The 24679-nt window shown below is 36.6% G+C and overlaps 1 protein-coding gene across 2 annotated transcripts in view; it reads left to right on the forward strand.

The window, feature by feature from the left end:
* Positions 1 to 24679, forward strand: part of gabbr1a (gamma-aminobutyric acid (GABA) B receptor, 1a) — an 84691-nt gene that overhangs the window by 33351 nt on the left and 26661 nt on the right. For both annotated transcript variants that reach the window (XM_067450353.1, XM_067450354.1), the window contains 8 exons: positions 2874 to 3008; positions 6086 to 6256; positions 10073 to 10174; positions 10988 to 11053; positions 11234 to 11425; positions 11535 to 11780; positions 12081 to 12144; positions 13900 to 13977. In XM_067450353.1, the coding sequence (XP_067306454.1) occupies positions 2874 to 3008; positions 6086 to 6256; positions 10073 to 10174; positions 10988 to 11053; positions 11234 to 11425; positions 11535 to 11780; positions 12081 to 12144; positions 13900 to 13977 (1054 nt within the window). The remainder of the gene's footprint in view (positions 1 to 2873; positions 3009 to 6085; positions 6257 to 10072; positions 10175 to 10987; positions 11054 to 11233; positions 11426 to 11534; positions 11781 to 12080; positions 12145 to 13899; positions 13978 to 24679) is intronic.

Genomic DNA, 24679 nt, shown 5'->3' on the forward strand with positions numbered 1-24679 from the left:
TGTGTGTGTGTGTGTGTGTGTGTGTGTGTGTGTGTGTGTGTGTGTGTGTGTGTGTGTGTGTGTGTGTGTGTGTGTGATATTTCAGATATTTACAGGGACACCCTTGCATAGATACACTCACGCTCTCCAGACGGTTGCCATGGTTATATCAAAGCTCAGCCTGCAAACTTTGATCAATTATTAACCGAGAGAGAGAGAGAGAGAGAGAGAGAGAGAGAGAGAGAGAGAGAGAGAGAGAGAGAGAGAGAGAGAGAGAGAGAGAGAGACTGATGCCCTGATGAGACACTTGTGCCTTCCCTGTTTTAATTGGCATCTGTTGTATCCAGATTGTAACGAAAAGGATTTCCATATCCAAATGCATGCTTTATTCATTCTCATCAGGGTTCAGGGATACAGAATCACAGTTTAGAAATAACAAATCAACACTTTACAAATCAACAGTTAATATAAGGCAGAACAGCAGATAAAGACTCATTCATGGTCTGAGTCATGAGGGGGACGTATTATTCTTTGTTGGAAAGAGACATTTAGCATTTGAATCTGTATAGTAAACAACATCAAAGCTATAGATTTGGCTTTCAGTTTGCTGTGTTTTATTTTTATGCACACTTTGCTTATATTCACAAAATATCCTTTATAACTCAATCAAAAGACTTGTTTTATTTTATTAGTTAGATATTTAATGGAAATGATTAGCAAGAAAGAAGGAATGGGATGTTCACATTTAACTGCGGTAAGAAACTGACTGCAGAATAGCAGTTTAAATTTAAGGAAATAGAATTAAATGTAGAATAAAATGTTTACCCTCTATGATGTAAGATCTGTTGTTTTTATCCACCAAATTTTGTTTAATATTTAATGCCATTGTGTTTTGGTGAAAGCCTAAAATTTTAAATTAAAAATTAAAACAAAGAATTATAATACTAGAATATCTGATATAGAATATATCAGGTAAATCTTTTGTAAAACAAAAAAAAAAAGACAGACAGACAGACAGACAGACAGACAGACAGACAACACTATGTTACATGTATGTCACATTGTATGATCTATAGTTCTGCCCACACTTAACAGGAAATAATAATAATAATAATACAGGAAATACGTCATGAACTTAGTAAGTAATCAAGTGCAAAGTGTTGGTATTGGGTAGGACAATAATGAAAGTTTATTTTACTCTTTATGTACACTGGCCTTTCATTTCATTAATAAAATATTACCTAAAGTACAGTTAAAAAATATAATATAAATATATAATATATATCCTGTATTAGCACACTTCATAGATAAGTGGTACCATAGTTTTGGTACCATAGTGAATGAACTGATCCAAATTAAAAGATTGTCAAATGAAAAGAAGCCAATTCTTTTATTTTGCACAACCCTACGCCATTACTGGATATCAGACTCAACAAAAACAAAATTGTTCTTGCCCTTTTTAGCCAACGCTCAGTATTCTGGTACTGAGACCTGCATAACCTTCAGCCCCAGGGACTTTAAGAAGGAACACAGATGCTTCCCTCATGTCAAGCGGCTTTCGATGGCTGCTTTACCGAGCCCGTGGACTGAATAAAAATGCCTCAGCTCCCTGGAGATACCAAGAGAGACGAGAAGGGAAACTACATGTGGCTCTTTCAGAATTGTACTAGATTGCTCCAACGAGTGATGTCTGACAAAATTATTATCATTAGCTATTGCTAGTAACTACTCAATCAATTCCCTAATATACCTTCCACTTAAAGGAGAAAGACTCGACTGTTGAACTGAGGCTAACTGCAATAACCACTGAACCATTTTCAGTCACAGTTTAGATTGGGGGTTCAATTTTTACTATTAACTATGACTTTTGCTTTAATAAATAACTAGTTACTGTTTTTCAATAATTAGTAAGGTAGTTGTTGTTATTGGTTAGGATTAAGGGGTAAGGGACAGTGCTGCTAGTGCTACCACTGCAAAAAAATCACTTGCAAATTTGATTTCATCACAAATCTTAATTAAATTATTGTATTGTACACTGTACATAAGTACAGTTGAGCCCTGTGTACTTTCACTGATCCCTGCTTATATGCGCACTATGTATTATTTTTACAGTAAAATATCCAAAAACCACTAGGTCAGTGTTATATATTTTGTTCTTTTATATTTTATATATTATATTTTGTTCTATTATTGAGTTCTAGCAATATCCCAAATGTTTCCAACTATTTGTAAATTGTGAGAAAATTGCTTTTTTAACCAAGGAACCAGGACATCTGAGGGAGTCGCCTGTCAATGCCGTCATATCTGCATCACCTTCGGTTTCCGGTTTTGTTTGGCAGAAACGATTTACTCTTAGCAGTGTGAACAAGTGTCACAGCAGCCGCTGAACATAAACTTCAGTGAGAGTCGGTTACTTTTGGTTTGAAATGACAATAAACTCTAATCTATTCTATTACTAGAAAACAGATTCAGAGTGGTTTCTTTCTGACTCATTGTTATTGAGACTAGCACCATGTCATTTAGTTCTAATTTTAACGAAAATAAAACCGTACATGACGCTCCTAATTAAGTGTTTCTGCTGATTGTTACCAAGGGCACCATTTGAGTGTGACTGCATCTGCTCTGTTCAAGCAGTCACCCCCTCATTTGTGAATCACTTCCTGTTGTATTTGTCACAGTGAACTGCAGCACGAGAGGTCTTTGGTTACAGCTTCACTGCAGTCCAAGATCGTTTTCTGGGCAGTGAGATACTGTGTTTCTGTGCTAATAACATTGATCCCTTATCGATTATGACACGCTCAAATGAAGCCTTCACATCTTTCGAGCTGCAGTTAACCTTTTCAAAGACAGTACACTAATTATGACTCTTGTTGTTCTTTTTCTCATTTCTTTAGTGCGATCCAGGAGAGGCCACTAAACTGCTGTATGACTTGCTGTACACAGAGCCCATAAAGATCGTCTTGATGCCGGGCTGCAGCTCCGTTTCTACGCTGGTGGCTGAGGCGGCGCGCATGTGGAACCTTATAGTGGTGTGTTTGCTGTGCCTAAACTATTTATATCTGTGTTGTTGTGCATCGGTTTCTCCATACACCTGGATTTGACATTACAAAGGTTCATATAGGGATGTTGGTTTATTGTCATTCCTGATTAAACAAAATGGTAAATTGATTGTTTTACAGCTTTAACTACAGCTATATTCGAGGTTTGGTTGAGCAAATGTGCCACACAAAACACGGAGTTCTGTGTTATTTCTGGGTCAAGGAACAAAAAGAATTTGGACTTTTGATCTTATTCACTTTTTTGTAGTTTGTTGACGTTTTTGAAAAAGCTGACAAATTAAAAAATCAAAAAAGGCTCTCAAAGAAGTCAGAGAACCAAAAGAGAGAGTGAAAGTGGAAAAAGATAAAGAAATACACAAGATACGCTTATTAATTATTTTTTCCAATTATTCTTTTTCAATCATCTGGCATCCGCCGAGGGTTTCAGAAATTTGGAAAGTAGTGTTTTCTACCCTGACTTTGTTCTCATCAGATAAGTTTACTTGTGTGAAAAAGTTGAGGTTGCTGCATGCAATTTAGAAAAAGTCAGAAAAGTGATTTGCGAGTTTACTTTTAGCAAATCAGCTCTCCAAGGAAACCTTCTCAAAGACGTCAGCCTTCAGTGAGTTCTACCCAAGCCTGCAGTCTCCCTCTCATTTACTGAAGCTTTCGCGCCTCGATCGCCCCCCGGTGACCGGTCCCAGTATAGCCGCCCCTCTGTGTTTTCTATTGGACGCGAGGCAAACTAAATAATAAAATTACACTTCAAATATTTTTTCCCCAAAGTTAGTTTATGTCACTGAAGGCAGTTATCATCACGATGATTTCATTTCAAGTGTTCGTTTTTAAAATAAGTTTAGTTTTAGTTAGTTATCTGATGCTATAAAAACGGGGGGAGTGACGTCATGATTGACAGCTGAGATCGACGTCTTCTCTGAGTGAAGTTGTCACTGAGGCACTAACTGACTTTTTTTTGGGGGGGAGCAGATTGGAGCTTTAGCTTTAATTTCTACATTTCCATAACTGTTTATTTCACACCAACATAACTAATTGTTCTGCATCTGCGAGAGTGTGGGCGGGCTTTTGATATCGCAGCTGTACTTCCTGCTCTACTTCCTGCACTCTACTGCGCAACTCCGGTCCCGAAATCGCTACTGTGCAGACTCGGTCCCAAGATGTCCGCGCTGTGCAGGCCGCCTGAAAGCTTCAAATCTGACAAGCGGAAACGGATGATGACGAGTCGTCCATATTTTTTTACTGTCTATGGTTCTACCCAAGCAGATTACGGAAGAGATTCTCTTGAAAAAGAAATAATTTGTTTATATGTAACAGTTTAGGCAAATTAGACCTTGGGAAAAATATAGCATGCTTATAGTATGCTTTTTTATTTGTAAAAAAAGGGTATTTTATTACAGAAATATACAACTTAATGGATGTTAAAGGGATACAGCGCTTTTTCATATTAAACTGTTATTCCCTTAACTAAGCAGAGTTGATACATCCCTCTCTCGTCTCAGTGCGTGCACTTAATCTCTCTGATGTGCGGTGACGAACTGATAGCATTTAGCTTAGCCCACTAAGCCCAGTTCATTCACTATGGTACCAAAAAGAGATCAAGTTAGAAGCGACCAAACACCTCCACGTTCCTCCTATTTAAATACAGTTACATGAATAGTTGAACAATCAAGTATGGTGACACAAAATAAAACGTGACGCTTTTCTAAGCGGATTAAAAAGGATTACTATAATGTATGGCGGAATAGCACTTCTGAGAGTACTTCGACTCGGCGCAGTAAAAAGTCCCGCCTGAAAAATCCTCACTCACATCTCCCACTCCCCCCTATTGACAGAAATGAGAGAGGGAGAGGGAATTTAGTACATTTATCATGCAGTGCTCTCTGGGCATTTTTAACCAAAACATTTTGGTTTTGGTTTTTTATAATGTTCAACTTCATCGGAATGGTAAAAAACTTGACCAAGATTTTGGCACTTGCTATGTGAACACACACGAATCATTGACATGATTCGAAAAGGTTAAATAGTCCTGAAAAATTGTAACACTTGTTTGCCTCTCAGTCAAAAATAACCGCATTTGAAATGAATAGGAAACTAATTTAATCTAGTGGAAACGTTTGGCACTGAGCCAAAATAAAATCTTACCGAATGTACATTTTTTGAGATATCAATGTTTTACAAATATGTCTTAAAAAACATTATTTGCGTGCATCTTGAGACAAAACAGTGACACTGCCTTGTCCGAGAAACTGGGGGTAATCGTGCACTTTTAGAATAAAACTTTATTATATTATTATTTATAAATATTTATTTCATATAAAAAATAGTATTTTGTGCATTTTTCATAACAATAAACTTCTATGTTTATTTCTATTTCTATTAACTTTTAAGTTAACTTAAAAATTGTATTATAACTACTGCATAAATATAAGTTAGAATCATAAAATCCCCCCCCCAAAAATACAAATTATTAAATAAAAAACATGATCAAACTAAAATATAGTAATTTCATTGAAATGAAAAAGGCCACCAGAGGGTTAAGATTTATATTAAATTTCAATTGAATAACGCACTACAGTTAAAATTATAATCATGTTACATTACATTATACATGTAAAGTATAAAGTACTTTACATGCGCTTTAGTATGTTGTTATTTTAAGATTTGAAATGCATATTCAATACAATGAAGCACACTTTTTCATAAGTATTTATTTATTTTTTTACCAAGCAAACTGTTTCATTGCATTAAATACCAAGATTTAAGCTGAAGCATGAACTTGTAGTGTTCCTCTGCAATGTGTTTCTAAGTATTGACGCGTCAAATTTGGACGAAGGAACAGATTGGCTTATTTATTCAGGTTTGCGCAAAGCTTCTGGCTTCCATGAGTTGACATTTTCCCTTCTTACAGTACAGAAAACTGACTCATATTTTTCTTTGTGTTTCATTCTTTTCAGGGGTATCAAATAAGGTCAACCATATAGCTGAGTAAATCTTTTCAGTGTACTGTCTCTATCCTGCCACCTTTTTTACCCCTCTCTTTCTCTCTGTAGTTTTCATACGGCTCTAGTTCTCCAGCATTATCCAACCGCCAGCGCTTTCCCACTTTCTTCCGTACGCACCCGTCAGCAACTTTGCATAATCCCACACGTGTGCGGCTCTTCCAGAAGTGGGGATGGACAAAGATTGCCACAATCCAGCAGACCACTGAAGTCTTTACCTCGGTCAGTCCTGCATGCAAATCTTTCTCTATTATTTATCTTACTTAGTACAGTCATACTATGGTTTTCCTTACCTTTAAAACTTGACTTGACTTGACTTGACTTGACTTGACTTGACTTGACTTGACTTGACTTGACTTGACTTTACTTTACTTTACTTTACTTTACTTTACTTTACTTTACTAATCAAAAAAAGGACCATTTATTTAAACAAAAAAGCAAAAATCCACCTAAGGTAACAATAAATATCTGTTTGGTGTTCTGTTACTTGATATGACTGCAAGGATTTGGTTGTCAAATCCATCTTATTGTCTGTGTGTAGCACCTACAACTATGCATATCCCAGCATTAGAAAAGACCTTCACATTTTCTATGGCACATTTCAGGTTTTTTATTGTTTTGTGAACTTGTCAAAATGTAATGCTGTAATGCTGCATTATACTACACCCTAGAAGTGTGTTCTCTTTTTGTGACGAAAAAGTAAATACTTTTGAGTGTGTAGCAAAAGAGCAGACAAGCTTTGGGACATACTATCACATCATAAAACTGTGTCTTTAACGTTTGCTCTCTGTCGCATCCTGTCACTGTAAACTGTCCTGTCAATCATCTTGTCACAGTTAAACTCCTCCACATTTCATTTAATTTCCTACCATATTAGAGAGAAATGCAGTAGCACGTTGATCTGCATTCGTGGGTCTTTCATGCGCAGACAAATATGATGCATTTAAAAGTGAATGGCAAGACGGATCTTTATAAAAGTCCATATTGATATTGTATCTGAAATATAACTAGGAATACATTAAAACTATTTTTTTATCAGGGTAAACTTTGATTAGTCCCTGAAAACTTTATCTAAACCTCTCACCGTAGTTCACACATATCCGCCATTGAACGTTTAAAAAAAAACATTTATTACTCGTGTTTGTAGTTCTGAAACGAAGCCTAAAGCGCAATGGGTTATGGGCAATATTAGCCTTTAGTGTGCACGGATCCAGACTTTCCAAAACTACCGGAAAAAGTAGACCATCCGGGGACTTTTGACACTCTTTTCAACATACAATGCTTTGGGACACACTTATTCTAATTTCACATACTATTTAGGATGGATAGTAGTATGGACATTGGGACGCATAGTAATATAGGTTTTGCAATGGGGCTGCATTCTAACTCGTTTCACATGCAATTTTTTTTTAAAGGCACAGAAAAAAAAAAAAAAAAGAAAAAAAAAGAAGAAATGTCAATACAAGGATAGAAATGGAGAATGATTATGATTATAATTATGTCTGTGTTTGTGCAAAAAACTTCTATGAACACTGTAAGTGGTCCCCAGGGGGAAATTAAATGGCTTCCTGTAGCTCAACCAGTAGAGCGTGGCGCTAGCAACGCCAAGGTCATGGGTTCGATTCCCAGGGAAAGCAAGAACTGACAATAATGTATAATGTGTACCTTGAATGGAATGTAAGTCGCTTTGGATAAAAGCGTCTGCCAAATGCATAAATGTAAATGTAAATGTAAATGTTGAAAAATGATATGACCCCTTTAAAGGAAGTAATTTCCCAGAAAAGTAGCTTCCTTTTTATCTTAAAAGTGTTAGTGAGCCTAGCTGCCCCTTTACTCTATGGTTAATGTCTCAGAGTTACTGGCAAAGACCGTGGTTGATTATTCTCTCCTTAAGTGATGAAGGACTCTTAAAGTCGTTTTTCTTCATGTTGGCCGCTAGGAATATTGACCAAGTCATAAATCTCTCATGCATTGATTCAGTATTGAGCTAGTGTAATTCCGCTAGGCTAATGATCCTCCTCCATCTCTTCACCATCTCATCTCTTTTTCTCATTTACTTTCATCCCAATCCTTCTCTCCTGTTCACATTTTCTTTATTTCACCATTTCATCCGTTCATTAATGTTGGATGTTTCAAAAGCACTTTCCCAAAAAAAGCTGCCTCATTACCCACATAGGTAAATGGCATCTATAAGTGAGTGATTTGGAGTAAATATATAGCGCCTTTCACAATACATATTGTATATTTAGTAGTGCTGTCAGATTTTTAAAATATTTTTATATTGTAATAATTTCCTAGAAACAAATACAGTATATTTTAAATATTTGTTGTAATGGCATCTTTTTATGAATGAAGGCCAGTATCTCTGATACTAATACTGCGACTCTATGAATTTTTTGTTTTTTTGTTTAATGATAGACATTCAGTTTTACAGAATAACTTAAAGCTGTATCAATTTCAACATTTATTAGGATTGAAAAAACTTAATTTAAGTGAACTTATTGCAATCTTCACTTGAACCCATTATAATACATGTCATATTTACCTGTGGCCTTTCTGTTAGACATATACAGAAATTGAATAAAGTTATCAAACACCATTCTTAACTGCATAAATAATAAATTAAATATTGATGAATCCTTATTAAAGCTAAAATTTTCTCTTTGTCTTTTGTTCTTTGATTTTTTTTTGACAGAGATCATAGCAACTGGTTTATTAGGCTGCTGTCACTTTAAGATCTGCTGCTGCTGAACATGACCCGGATCTGACGCGGTGTCACAAGCATCTCATTTTCTCACAACTCTCACAAAGTTAATTTTAAGAAGTTTTTTAACTAATTTAAATAAGACCGCTCTTATGAGGGTTTTGGCATAATTTTCTGTTGCTGTTTTTTCAAGCATGAAAGAGAACTTGATTCTGGTTTGCTGTCTGTACGCATAATACTGACGTGTGTCGTTCTGTGCGTTGTGTGTGTGTGTCACATAGAAAGTACATTCACAGACAGCGAGTTCTCAAAAGGTGGATCATATAATGTCAAGGTGGGCGTACACTGTTCAAATTCGGACACTTGGGAGGTCGTGAGAAATTGCAGATGCTACGAGTCTTTTAATCGCATCAAATCAGCTGGTACACGACATGACTGCACTGCACGGCGAGCGGCTGCGATCACACGAGCTTACACATTAAACACAGAGACTGGAGCTTTCAATGTTGCTGATAGCTTCAGATACAAAACAATTAAGAAAAAATATGTGTGCAAATGATTTGTTGAAATGCAGAGAACGGTAGCCATTCCTTTCAACAGAAACAACCGGAGGGAGAGACGGCACGCGTGAGAGAGAGAGAAAGTGTGTGTGTGTGTGTACACGCTGTATGGTTGCATCCTCTGAGCTATAGCCTAATAATACGAATAATTGTGCATGATTTGGCAGTATGGGACAGCCATACGCTGGTTAAAATCGGGCTGACTCCCAGAATTTTTTAACCTGCTTAAAAATTATTGTAAGGTCGGAAGGTGCTCCTAACGTGCTCGGCTCATTTCGCATTTCCTCTCACACTCTGCGAGCCATGACCATACAAGCATCCACGATGTCCACGCGATTTCTCCCGAGAGAAAAAAATCGTCTGCGAGTTCGTATGAAAGCAAAAATCGCACCGTGTACGCCCGTCTAATGCTAGCCAAAGGATGACAGAAAAAAATAGATGCTGTGTTAATTGTATTAAATATTTTTATGTTAATATTTAGCTTAAACTGGAAAAAATAATCGTATGCATAGGTTAGTAGGTTTAATATCTCCATCTTTTTTCCCCCATCTACCTTTCTTTCAGACTGTTCCAGACTGTTTTTTTTTCCCTTTCCTTTACTTTGTCATTTTCTACTTTGGTCTGCGCTTTGACCATTCACCTTTTGTTCTTCTCTTTCATTCGCTCCTTGATCTTTTCATGTGCCTTCTTCCTGTCTGTCCTCCACTCTCCACGAACATCACTCCTCTTCTGTCGCTCCCGCAGTCTCACCGCTCTCTCTTTTTCCCTCTCCAGACTTTGGATGATCTGGAGGAGCGTGTGAAGGAGGCCGGCATCGAGATAAGCGTTAGACAGAGCTTCCTCACGGATCCCGCAGTGGCTGTCAAAAACCTGAAGGTGCTTTGATGAAAAATTCACCAGTCGCTCACTTCCTCTCCCTCAGCCCGTGTCGGGTAGCTAGCTAGCAGGCAGAGCACATGAAAATCTTATGTGAAATAAATCAACACTCTGAAGAATCGGTTTCCTTTGTCAGATCAAGTGAGGGTTCAGATGCTGTCTTGGTCGCTACCGGTGGCTGTTCTTGAATAGTTAGACAGCATTATTTATTGTAAAATTATATTGCATGAAGATCTCATGAGAATAGGACTGTCTTGTAAAATGCTTGGCTTTTTGGCGTATGTTTAGCCTTTTTATGAACGGTTATCATTTTTGCAATTGTGTTTTGTAATGCTAATGGTGCAGAAATTACACATTTCACCTTTAAAGCATGCCACAAACAGAGCAACTGAAAGCAATAAGTCACAAAAATGTGTTCTTACCCATGGCAAAAACATACTCAAGTGGCTTATTGCTTTAATATAGAAATATGTAATACTGGAGCCTCAATTTGAATAATTCAGAATAAGAGCAGAATAGAAAATTATCCTAGTATAGCTCATTATCTGTTTGGAGCTGCCTTGACTGCAGCTCATCAAATCAGAATTTATATATGTATACAGTCATTATAAATAATCATTCTTGCAGTTTGTTTTTAGTTGATGTTTCCATCCAAGCTGTGAATTTAATTTATGCATAAAATCTGAATGCCGTGCAAAGGATGCTTGCATTAAGCCTCATTCCATCCCATGTAATATCACAAAATATGCCTAAAGTATATGGATGGAGATCAGGATAGTGACACTGTTGTTTAATGCGTCTTTGTCTCTCCAGCGTCAAGATGCTCGAATCATAGTTGGCCTCTTTTACGAGACTGAAGCCAGGAAGGTGTTTTGTGAAGTAAGTGACAACTACGATTTTTTTTAAATTTAAGATTGTATTTGAAATCAGTTCAGCACAATTCAGTTTGACGCTTCTACTCTGCCTGAGTTAACTCACTGGGGATTAACAGAGATTAAAATATTGAAAAAGATTATTGCTTAAACGCAGTCCTTCAAAACATGGTATCATCTTTGGCAGGTCTTCAAAGAAAAACTCTATGGTAAGAAGCATGTATGGTTCCTCATTGGCTGGTACGCAGACAACTGGTTTAAGATCAAAGATCCGGCTATCAATTGCACGGTGGAGAACATGACGGAAGCCGTGGAAGGGCACGTCACTACAGAAATCGTCATGCTAAACCCGGAGACCGTCCGTGGTGCTTCCAACCTGGTGAGTGGATCTTAACACTAATTCAGACAAAGACTTTGAAAACATGATGCCTGTGTAAAAACTGTCTATGAAAATTTGGGATCATTAATCCTTCACAAATCCTCCACAGACATCGCAAGAGTTCCTGGTGCAGTTGATGTCACGACTCGGGGGCAAAAACCCAGAAGAAACCGGCGGGTTTCAGGAAGCTCCGTTGGCGTATGATGCTGTTTGGGCTCTCGCACTGGCCCTCAATAAAACGGTGGCCCCGCTGAGGGCCAAAGGCTGGGCACTGGAGGACTTCAACTACAACAACAAGGAAATCACTGCTGAAATATACAGAGCCCTCAACACCAGCTCGTTTGAAGGAGTGTCTGTGAGTTGATGAAAAATAGCTGTCAAAAAACAATGTGATAAAATACTCCAGACATTCATTTTTCAGACCTGTCAGAACGCCTTTTTAAATTTTAAACTGTCAGTGGCACTCATCAGTCTCAGATGATTCCTTTTTTATAACGTGCACAATGAATCAGAGTTCGAACTCATTATAGGATGATTCAGCCTTTTAGTTTTCATGATGAATCACTAATGGATTTCTTGTATGATGATTTTGTATTGACGTGTCTTTATCATAATATCTTTTAACTATTTATATTTATGCATATGTGTCTCTTAGGGTCACGTCGTGTTTGATGCTCAGGGTTCACGTATGGCCTGGACACTCATTGAGCAACTGCAAGGTACAAACAAAACTTAAAACACCCTAAAACTACCATAGATATATATAGTAGTTTTAGGGTATAAAACTACTATATATATAGATATATATAAGACATATATATCTTATAACACGTATGCACTTAATTAAATTTTAAAGGCACACATCCTTTAATTTTGTGGTATTGTATATTTCGTAAAATCGCAATGACTTAGCAGTAAACATACACTTTTTCAATATTATTATGTGAAAACATACCAGTTTACTAAAGACTATGACTATGATTTCCAGTCAAGCTGTAATTTTTTAAAATGTATGTTTTTGGTGCTACGCTGGACAAACATATGTGACAGAAAATCCACCACCCCATTGATATTGTATTGATTGTACAACGGTGATATATTTCAAATCTTAAAAGTATGTTATAAAAAAACACCAAAAAACACTTTTGCAAACAGCCTGCACCAGCGCAAAACCCTCTTTTGCCATTAAAAAACTACTGTCAGGATTTAAGACGCTAACTAGTAGATTGTGTTGGTCATTATGGAAATGAACTGTGTCCTTTAATTTGTGTGTCCTCAGTAGCTCACGTGCAGAACTTTTAACTCCCTTTGTGTTTATTTGAAATTGCACTCTCACAGTAATTTGCCGTGTTTAGTCAATCTGGCCCTTAATATTTCACTTAAAGTGTGACCGATGATTACAGAGATGATTGAGACATTATTAACATATGATATAAAAATTTTGAAAAATGTCACTTTTGGACATTGTTAGTAGAAGAATCAAACCAGTGAGAGTATGAAGTGTTTTTATTTAAAAAAACATTCTTCACATGGCAAAAACTGCCTGTAGTTAAAGAAAAGCCCATCTATCTTACTTCACTGTGTCTGCGGTCATATTTTAGTGTTTAAGATTTCGAAATGACCCATAATTCCTGTTCAGTTTCAATGAATGGTTTGGACTGGTAAGAGAGTCTAACTTTTAATTTGAGAAAGTTTGTCTACACCGTACATCAAAGTCTTTGATTTCCAAAGTGCGAGAAGGGTTTTTCTACAATATGTTTTCTTTCAGGCTAACTTTGATCAATGCAGTCGGGCTTGTTTTCTATCTTCGAACTATTGATCCAGCTTTAAGTCGACTACTTTTGCAGATTTGTTGAGTCAGGCCTCTTTTGAAGCCTTTTATTGCAGTGCTTGGTGAAAGCAGGTTTTGTTAATGTGACCTTTAGTTGACATGCTGTTAATTAGATGCTATATTTACACAGAAAAACTTTTAATACAAGCTTTTAAAAATGACATTACTTTTTTTCATTCTGTCTACCCAGCTAAGAAAAATATGTTCTAAGAACATTTTGATAATGTTCCCTTTAAGTTCTGAATGTTCTCAGAAAGTTCATAACGGTTTCCAGTTTTAAAACGTTTAGAAGGTTAGCAAAACCAATAAGGGTTCAAACAAAATGGGAGTTACTTTTTTAAGAATAATAAGGATAAAAATAAACATTTTGAGAAAAGTAGTAAGTAGTAACGTTTAAAAAAAATAGATGACAGGCCAATGAACAATGGATAGATAACTTTTTTGTGCTAACATGAGAATGTTAAAGACCAGAAAACGATCAACTAACATTTTATTCATGTTTGTACATAACTTTGAGAGAACCTTTTCATAATGTTAGCTAAAGGCCGTTTCCTGTTAGCTGGGTTAGTCTGTCCATTTATAATTCACAGACAGATGAGGGACTCTTTGTCATGTTTCATTTCACTTCCTTGTTTTTCCTCAGGTGGGAGCTACAAGAAGATCGGGTACTATGACAGCACAAAAGGCAACCTGTCCTGGTATGGAAATGACAAATGGATTGGTAAGAGAAACCAGCCTTTTTTCTGCACGTTGAAACATCTCTGTCCATTCCACTCCCATCACCTTTCACAGCCGCACTCACCCCATCGAGATTGAGGCTAACCAGTATTGATTTCTGTTAGCTCAACAAATCCCTGTCGCACTCTTTAATACATCGCTAACAATTAGCTGTCCTTTCTGATGGAGGAGGCCATACAGGCCCAGGGGAGTGGAGCCACTGTGCCGTTCACGAATCGCTCTGACCTTTGTGCAGCTCTGTGAAGTTTCTCGATTGACAAACTGGTATTGATGAAACTGATGTGAGGTGCAGAGCGAATCAAATGAAAATGTGAGATAAATGGTAAAAGTACAACATGTAGGAAAGAGAGTGAAATTGAAAAAAGTAATTTGATCTTCTTGAAGAAAGGTAAACCAAGGTTTTGTTCAGACAGGCATAAAAATCCAATATTTTGACATCTTAGACTCTGATCCATTTCGTTTTTTGTGGTCTGGATGAAAGGCTCAAGGTGTGACTTATTAGCATGGTTCAGTGTGGCTCTAAAAAGCATCTTTTTCCATACACAGTTATTCAAAATAGCTGTGTATTCTAGTAAAATATATATATATTTTGCAAGCAGCATGTTTATGTGATTATTTTATATGATTTTATTTATTATGATTTGGAAAGAAGTCTCTTATGCTCAGCAAGGCTGCATTTATTTGATCAAACAGTAATACTGTGTAATATAATTACAACTTAAAGGGTTAGTTCACCCGAAATTTAATTCTGTCATCATTTACTCACCCTCATGTTGTTCCGAACCCGTAAGACTTTTGTTCTTCTTAGAAAAACAAATGAATATATTGTTGAAGTTTTACAGATCTCTGTCCCTTGACAGTAGTACGGTAGGACGCAACTGCCACTTTGACTTCAATAAAGTGCATAAAGAGATTGTAAAACTGATCCATTGCTTCCGCAAGAACCAATGAGGCTCATTCTCATGTTACATTTGAGCAGCACATTTGAGATCCAGCAAAAATCAATGAGGTTCATTCTTGTGCTATGCAGCACCAGTGCAGTCGCAAGGGCTGTGCCAAGTGTGTGACCACGCAGAGCCTTGTGCAAAGTAAAGTGACAGCTAGTTATAATAGTTAAAAGACAAAGACCGTTAAAAATGTGTACCTGTATTATTCTGCTTGTTCAAATGTTGTTATATAGTAAGGGCTAACTTGCAATATTTTTCTTAGCAAGACAGTGATACAGTGATCAATGTGCATATATGTCACTTAGCACGGCATTGCATCTGGCCCGTAGAGAGAGCTTTATTCAGGCCATTCAAATTCAGATTTTGGCTGTCTCTGAAACCAAAGATATTAGACTATCTAAGAAGTTCAAGTAAATAGGCTACACAAGAAATCCATGCCCATTGAAAAACTAAACAAAATTCACTTAAAAAAAAGTTTTATTTAAAACAATACTCAATAAAGTGTTCATGCCTGACCCCATTCCGTGCCTCCAGACACTTGTGCATCGAATGTATAGCCTATCTTACTCATACTGCCCACTTTTCATAATCACATATGAAATAAAAAAAATTATAGGCTACTATTTAAACAGCCTAATTAAATAAGCTACATTTTCTTTAACCCATGGCCGACAAAGGCGCCGGCGCATTCTGATGGACATTTTCCTTTATGACTGTGGATATAACTCACAATACTATTTTACAATTTTTTAGCCATACAAATAAATGCAATACATAATAATATATATATAAACTATAAATTGTCTACTTTTATTTGTATACATTCACGAAGGTCGTTGGTCACTCCAAACGCTGTCTTCATTTCAAAAATGTATTTTGTTTATTTCATTTTAAAAGCATTTCTAAATTCAGTTCATTTTTCCTAACCAAAAAAATTTAAAGCCAAAATAAAGAAATGGTAAAAAAAGAAATAACTTTGTTACGACCATACAAATTCATTCTTTGAATTTTAATTGATGCTTGGATAACACGCCTATGTATATGTCTCCTTCTATTAAAAATAATGGCTATTGCGGTGCTGGGATATACATAAACTTACCAGCATACTTTGCATACTTAATGGAACGACTTATCATAAGAGGAAAAAAGTATTGCGTCATTTCGCAATAGTTTTTTGTCGACATTTAGTAGCCTATATCGCGAAGATGTTGCGCAAATCTGTAATTGAAATGCGGCTACTGAGAGAGCAGTCTAAACTAATTCAAGCGGATTCAGGCCGATTTGCAAACGTGTTTGACCCATTCATATAACATAATTTGAGCGTCAAAATGTGCTCACTGTGCAGTTCAGTTACAGTTTAACTTCTTGAACCAATGCTGTTAAACTAAATATAAAATGTGTTTTTCTTACATTTGAGCTCCGCAAAAATCAATGAGGTTCATTCTCGTTTTACGCAACACTTTTGAGCTTCAACAAGAATCAATGAGGTTCATTCTCATGTGTTATGCAGCACTTTGAGCTTCTGCAGGAACAAACCAATGATGTTTTTTCTTGTGCATAAATCAAGTTATGGTTGAGCTTCTGTTTATGTTCCCTGATCAATGTTTATATGTAAATAAAAACCTAAATTCAATCTGTTTATCATATATAGTAATCGCGTCTCTTCAGAAAATTTGGCCTCAGTCACGTGGCACTCAATTCATATGGATTTGTTTTAGAATCTCTTGATGAACCTTTTGAAAGCAGAAAAGTGGTTGTTTTGTAGTTGTCAATCGAGGGACAGAAATCTCTCAGATTACATTTAAAATATCTTAATTTGTGTTTCGAAGGTTTATTAAAGTCTTAAAGCTTTAGAACGACATGAAGGTGAGTGATTTTTTAAAAATAATTTTGTGGTCAAATAACCCTTTAAAATAATAATTCTCTATTTTAATATAATGTAAAATGTTCTTTATTCCTGTGATCAAAGCTGATTTTTTTTTAGCATCATTACTCCAGTCTTTAGTGTCACATGATTTCAGTCTGTAAATTTCAGTCTGAATGATCAGATTAGATTGTTTTCCCCCATCATTTGGGATGCATGGCTACTATAACATCACACGCAAAGTGCAGTGTCTACGACTGTCAAATGAATTCACTTGTTTACACTCACATCACTTGCACTCGAGTGTACTTACTGAATGAGCAAACGGATGAGTGGTTTCACACAGCATATGCATGAATGTCAATAATACAGAAATGCCTTTGACGCTTTCTGTCTCATACACCCCATAAATTCATTTTCAGTTTCCCATCCTTTTTTACCAGTCAGTCTTAAAGATGTAGTGTGAACAAAGCAAAATAAACACTTTACTTTTAAAAGCATCCCAACCGGGGGAATGTCACCTCACTAGAATAGCTTTGATGGAAAATTCACAGTTGCTGCTCAACTTCCTCCTTTTCCTGCGTGGATGCTGGGATACTATTCTAGTAAATCATTTACAAAACACCAAACTGTGCCTTCCCTATTACCCCACAAATTGGTTTTCAGCCAAGAGGTGGGAATTGAATTGCTACCACCAAAATCCTGCATTTTCTCTCTCAAGAGATACAGAGGCGATTATTTGCTGGATTTTCCCGGTTCTCTTCTGTGAGTCATTCTTGATTTAGGCTCTAATCAATCCTTCATGCTGTGATCCCATTGAGTGGATTTCACCAGCGTGACTGTAACAAAGCAGCACTGCCCTACATTAGACGAGTAATGACCTCACACTTCAACAGCGCTTGTTTTTTGAATGGCTACATTGTGAATATCAATGCTACAGGCAGAATTTTTACTGCATAGTCTGGAAAGAGTTTTTCAATTGTAGTTCAGTGACAGAACATCGGAATTTACTGAAGTCAGTCCTAGACTTTTGGGGGTCCAAAAACTTTGTAAGAGGGCTCCTGTCAAACTTGGCAAATGTGCTTCTGGCAAACCTTAAATCCTGGAGAGAAGACAATTCTAGATTAACACAAACTTTCATTCAAAAATTCGGACAAAGTTTGAGCATGCACATGTGATATCTGAGCGAGAGCGAGTGTGCGTCCATTTAATGCGCTTTCGCATTACAATAATGAGCTCTCAATACTTGTCATTATAATAATGGCATAGAAACAGCCTTAAATTAACTATGAACGTGAGAAGAAAGTTGTGTCTCAAAGTTTCAATCTATTTTTTATTGGTTACATCACGTGTTTTTCCGTAGGTGCTCGACTATTTCCGTGGATCGGAGTGTGTTCATTGGAAGTATTTGCCATTAGGATGGATGATTATATGCTTTAAATCTTTGAGCAGCTAATGACGGCTACACAAATATATATTTTTTAATTTCAGGAATGAAAAAAATAATAATACAGACAAAACTGAAATGCAGGACATTACGTAAGACTTTAGCTCCCGATTTAGGGACTGCAAAATGCGGGACGGGTAACCCTAGCCCTGACTGCTGAACTATGGAGCTGATTGTGACGCACCCTTCATTACTTAATGAATCAGCTTTTTTAACAAATCTTTTGAATTAATGATTCAATTAAAGTTTCTTATCGCTACCTACTGGAGTAAGGATGAATTGATACGATCTATTATTTAAAGCGTCAAGTTGCTTTCATAAGGTTCATGATTTATCTCTAGACATTACAGTGTGTATAGCTGAATTTTAAACTTTTATCCTAGTACTTCTGTGATCATTTGAATCATTGTAACATAGAAATAATGATACGGTGTGGTTGAAAAGACACATGACAACTGCTTTCTCTGCCTCAGTGGCAATGCCTATACAGAGATTTGAATGTTTGCTGTGATCATACTTGTCAAAGTTTAATAGACAGATGAATTAGTGTTATTTAGGAATAAGATCATGTGGGTGTATATATGGAACCATTTGGGGTAAGTTGGATTTTTTTAAAGAAATTAATACTTTTATTTAGGAAAGATGCCTTAAATATTACTTGCAGCATTGAAGCATTTCAACATTCAGCAAATCATCATATTGGAATGATTTCTGAAGGATCATGTGACTGGAGTAATGATGCTGAACATTCAGCTTTACCACCACAGGAATAAATTACAGTAAAATACTTTGAAATAGAAAATTGTTATTTTAAATTGTAATAATATTTCACAACGTTACTGTTTTTACTGCTTTTATAGATCAAAATAATGCAGCCTTGGTGAGAAGAAGAATTTTTTTTTTACCTTTTGAATGATTTTGTAGTAACTTTGAGGGGTGGAGACCAAGTCAAGACCAAGACCAGACCAGCACTCCTTAAATTAATAGAGATCCACATTACCACCTGAGAAATGAATTAAAAACTTATAATAAATTACTTATAATAAATATAATGACAATAAGACATTAAATAGAGCTGTTACCAATCAAATTAAATCATTAACAACAAAATTAAACTTGGCGCTACAGAAGATGCATCTGAATTGGCAAATTACAAATGCCTAAATGATGTTTAGGATAATGTTTAAAATAATTATAATAATAATAATATATCATGTAATATCATGTAATATCATGTTTGCAGTCAACAGCTCTCTTGCTCTTGTGATATTGGTTATATCACAGGTTATAAATCCAGATCGCAATAACTTTTTGCAACAATATCTTGAATTTAGTGAGCATTTGTATACATTTTGGTTACATTTTTGACACAATCCCTAATTCACTTATGGATCAGCAGAATAAATAAATTAGAAATAAGTTACTGATTGCATCTGAAGCAGTAAGTTTTACATCCAATCACATTATTGATGTTAATAAATACATTTAGTAATTAAGTAATATCCCAGCAGTTGTGGTCTTGACCAGTCTTGAAACAAAATCCAGAGTCATCTTATTCTGAGAATAAGACAAGACTGAGTACAAATGTGGTCGAGACCAAGACAAGACCAAGAGCATCAAAAAATGGTCTTGAGACCAAGACTGCTGTCAAGTACAAACTACAACACTATGATTGATTGATTTTGTGTGTGTGTGTGTGTGTGTGTGTGTGTGTGTGTGTGTGTGTGTGTGTGTGTGTGTGTGTGTTTGTGTTTGTGTTTGTGTTTGTGTTTGTGTTTGTGTTTGTGTGTGTGTGTGTGTGTGTGTGTGTGTGTGTGTGTGTGTGTGTGTGTGTGTGTGTGTGTGTGTGTGTGTGTGTTTGTCTATTTAGAGAAGAAAAAAATGGACAAGCCCTCCTAAGAGTATCTATATGTCCCACCCCAACTTCCAGTTTAAAAATGTCAACATGTGAAAGAGAACTGCTCTGGCCAACCTCTTGACATGTCTTTGATATAGAGTAGCAGTGGAACACATGGTTTTGACACTTTCAGAGTCAGAGTTTCAAGCCTGGCCTGTGTAATGTCCCGATCCCATTCCTGTCACCACTTTTATCTCTGCATAAGGGAATAAATCCCTTCAAAAACCCATTTGACATAGTTTAAAATGTTTTTATTTCCTCAGTAGCAAGTTTACATCCTTTTTAGCCAATCATGGCTATTTTCAGAAAAACTGAGTTATGACCCATTTAGTCACTTCTTCCACTCTCCCCCGAAAAGCAGAGCGCAGAGCTGGTGACATTGCTTGCAATTTCTTTGCCCTTGATAATAGCAGAAGCAGCAGATGTTCTTTCCAAATAACACAGAACCTCCTCTGGGATCCATTGGGTGAGATATTTGTTTTTTAAAAATATTTTTAATTGAAATAAAATTCTAGCCTTTTAAACCTCATAATACATGTAACCTCAGGTCAGAACTCAGGACCTTTTGAACCATATGGCAGTGCCCTTGCTTTTCAACCATCTCTTGGTAGCGCCTGACAACCACTTTAGTATGACTTTCTCTTCCAAATTGCTGTGGAAACTGTTGTTAAGCCAGGTCTCCATAGCAACACCCTGTCCTGATTCTTAGATCAAGGACGACGGGAGGTTTACTGTGAGAATGCTTCAACTGACGGACTGAGCTTTCTAACACTCTCACACACACGCATACACAGTCATTTCTCACAGTATTGCCGCCACATTGCAGTAGCAAATGCCAGGTGTCAGTCTTGACTCGTCAGTGTTCTGACATTCTGAAAAGTATCAACAAACATCATGTCACTTTGACAAACCCAAGGACCAGCTGTCTTTCCTTGACACATTTCCCTCGCGGTCAGCTCTCTGTCCCTGCTAATGGTTGACTCTGAGAGAGAAAAACTTCCTTTTGAACTATTGCTCATCGTTAGAGTCCTGTCAGTCGTTTATTTGTCTATATCAGGAAGCTTTACACACACAAGACAGCCATCATCACTGTAATTATTGTTCCCACAGGAATCCCGTTTTTGGTTGTAATTATAGTGACAGACTGAACAGCAAGAGGTGTAAATGTATAATTATAGTCACAGTTCCAGTGAAGAGTGATAACATTTAGAGTGAGGAGGGATAACAACGTTTTATTTTTTTTTAATTCACTGTGAACTTTTTGGTTGCTTTAGATTAATTTACAGTTTACAATTATCATTAGTTACCATGGATCAAATGTAGTTGTTCATGATGCTCAACTTGTTCATTTAGGAATGAGACTAGCACAGTTTAATTCATAACATGTTTTGCAAATCAAAAAGTCGCAACTTTTTATTTGTAACAAAAAAACAACAACAACAAAAGTGACAGTAAAGAAATGTAAAATCTACAAAAGATTTGTTTTAAAGCTACACTGTGTAACTTTTTTAGTTTATTCTTAGCTAAAAACACTTACTCAAAAATATATGTGCTCAATCATTAATGTATATTTACTTATTTCAAGTGATAAAGTATTCTCTTAAGTTTATAATATGCCATTGAAAATACATACGGGTGAGGCGTTCGAACGCTGGTCGCCATGTTGGTCCTCCATCTGGAAAGTACATTAGCCAAAGAGGGACATACCGGTAAATTCAAGCTTCGACTTTTGCGTTTTAACACTCGATGGCACCGTGTCGAATGTGAAGAGGGGGATTGCCGTGTTAATCTTGGACTGAATCGGCCAACGTAGGATTTAAAACGGAATCAGAATTGAGAGGAACAGAAACTATTATTCATTGGATGGTCATATACCTTTACACCGCTAGATGGGGGAAAATATCAAGTCGAGGCAAGGCAAGGCAAGTTTATTTATATAGCACATTTCATACACAATGGCAATTCAAAGTGCTTTACATAGAAAGGAATTAAAATAGGGCTAAAAAATGCATAAGGAAAAGAATACAATGTAAAGAGAATTAAAAGTATGATGACCAAAGAAAAGAACAGGTAAACTAAAACAGTTATAAAAAATTATTTAAAAAATGATGCATAGATAAGGTGCAATCAGTCGGACGTACAGTGGCACAGTGCTCATTCAGTAAATGCACAGCTAAACAGATGTGTTTTGAGTCTGGATTTGAATGTGGCTACTGTTGGAGCACATCTGATCTGTTCAGGAAGCCGGTTCCAACCACGGCTGGCATAATAGCTAAAGGCAGACTCTCATTGCTTTGAGTGAACTCTTGGTATTTCTAACTGACTTGATCCTGCTGATCTGAGTGATCTGTTGGGTTTGTATTTAATCAGTATATCTGCGATGTATTGAGGTCCTAGGTCATTGAGTGATTTATAAACAAGTAATAGTACTTTAAAGTCGATCCTAAATGTAACTGGAAGCCAGTGTAAAGACCTGAGGACTGGTGTGATATGGTCATATTTTCTGGTTCTGCTCAGAATCCTGGCAGCAGCGTTCTGTATGAGCTGCAGCTGTCTAATGGTCTTTTTGGGAAGGCCAGTGAGAAGTCCATTACAATAGTCCACCCTACTGGTGATGAAAGCGTGAACCAGTTTCTCTAAGTCTTGCCTGGAGACAAAACATCTAATCCTTGCAATATTTTTCAGATGATAGTATGCTGATTTAGTTATTGCTTTGACATGACTACTGAAACTCAGGTCTGACTCCAAAATCACACCAAGATTCCTGACTTGATTTTTTGTTATCAGACCTTTAGCCTCAAGATACGCGTTCACCTTGAGAATTTCATCTTTGTTTCCAAATGTAGTGATTTCAGTTTTGTCTTTGTTTAACTGAAGATAGTTTTGGCACATCCAGTCGTTAACTTCATCAATGCATTTGCACAGGGAGTCAATGGGGCTGTAGTCATTAGGTGACAGTGCTAAGTAGAGCTGGGTGTCATCAGCATAGCTGTGGTAAGCAATATTGTTCTTTTTCATTATTTGGCTCAGTGGCAGCATATACAGGTTAAACAGGAGAGGTGCTAGAATTGACCCTTGTGGGACTCCGCATGTCATGGACGTCCACTCAGACTTATGGTCTCCTATACTCACATAATAACCTCTCCCTTCTAAGTATGATCTGAACCATCTGAGGACCATCCCAGAAAGCCCGACCCAGTTTTCCAGTCTGTCTAGAAGTATGTTGTGGTCAACAGTGTCGAATGCAGCACTGAGATCGAGTAGAACCAGAATTGATGTTTTGCCTGTATCAGTATTTAAGCGAATATCATTTATAATCTTTATTAGCGCTGTCTCTGTGCTGTGATGCGGTCGGAAACCAGATTGAAAATTGTCTAAGAATCCGTTTGAGTTTAAGAATTTGTTTAGTTGATTGAAAACAACTTTTTCGATGATTTTGCCTATGAAGGGGAGATTTGAGATTGGTCTGTAGTTGTTCAGTATGGAGTTATCTAGATTTCTCTTTTTCAGAAGAGGCTTAACTATTGCAGTTTTAAGGGCGGTTGGAAAAGTCCCGTAGAGAAGTGAGGAGTTTACCACTTCTAGGAGATCTGCTTCCAAACAGTTAAACACACTTTTGAAAAAATAAGTGGGGAGTGCGTCAAGGGCGCAGGTTGATGTTTTAAGATGCTGTACTGTGTCTTCTAAAATTTTACCGTCAATTGTTTCGAAATCAGACATAGTAATTTTCCGAGGGTTTGGTCTGATCTGACTGACCCCAGAGCAACTAGAGGATGTGCTGATCGCCTTTCTGATATTTTTGACTTTCTCTGAGAAGAAGGAAGCAAACTCACTGCATTTGCTGTCTGAGAGCATTTCTCTGGGAATGTGACTCGGGGGGTTTGTTAGTCTGTCTACAGTAGCAAAAAGAGTGCGCGTGTTGTTTATGTGTTTGTTTATAATATTTGAGAAGAAGGTCTGTCTAGCTTTGCTTGGTTCAACATTGAAAGCATGAAGGCTGTCTTTATAGATGTTATAATGGACTACAAGTTTTGTCTTCCGCCACTTTCGTTCAGATTTTCTGCATTGTCTTTTCATTATTTGAACTGCTGTTGAGTTTCTCCATGGTGCTTTTTGTTTGCCACTCTTTTTCCTGACTTTCAGAGGGGCAATATCATCCATTACACTCTTAACTTTTGAGTTAAAGGAGTCAAGGAGAAAATCAACAGAGTCTGCAGATATGCTTGGTTATCACACAGTGTAGCTTTAAAATAATTGCTATTCTGTTTTCAACATTGATAATAATAAATAAAATAATACTGAGAAATATTTATTGAGCAGAGAATTAACATATAATTATTTTTAAATATATAAACATATAAAAATAGAAAAGTTATTTTAAACTGTAATAATATTTCACAATATTACAGTTTTTTTGTATTCTTGATTAAATTAATGCAGCCTTGCTGAGCATAAGAGACTTCAAAAACATTAAAAAAATATTCAAGCTTCTGAAGGGTAATGTACTGTATGTTGAAAATAGAGTATTAG

This window comes from Pseudorasbora parva, chromosome 8, assembly GCF_024679245.1.
Source record: "Pseudorasbora parva isolate DD20220531a chromosome 8, ASM2467924v1, whole genome shotgun sequence".
Classification (NCBI taxonomy): Eukaryota; Metazoa; Chordata; class Actinopteri; order Cypriniformes; family Gobionidae; genus Pseudorasbora; species Pseudorasbora parva.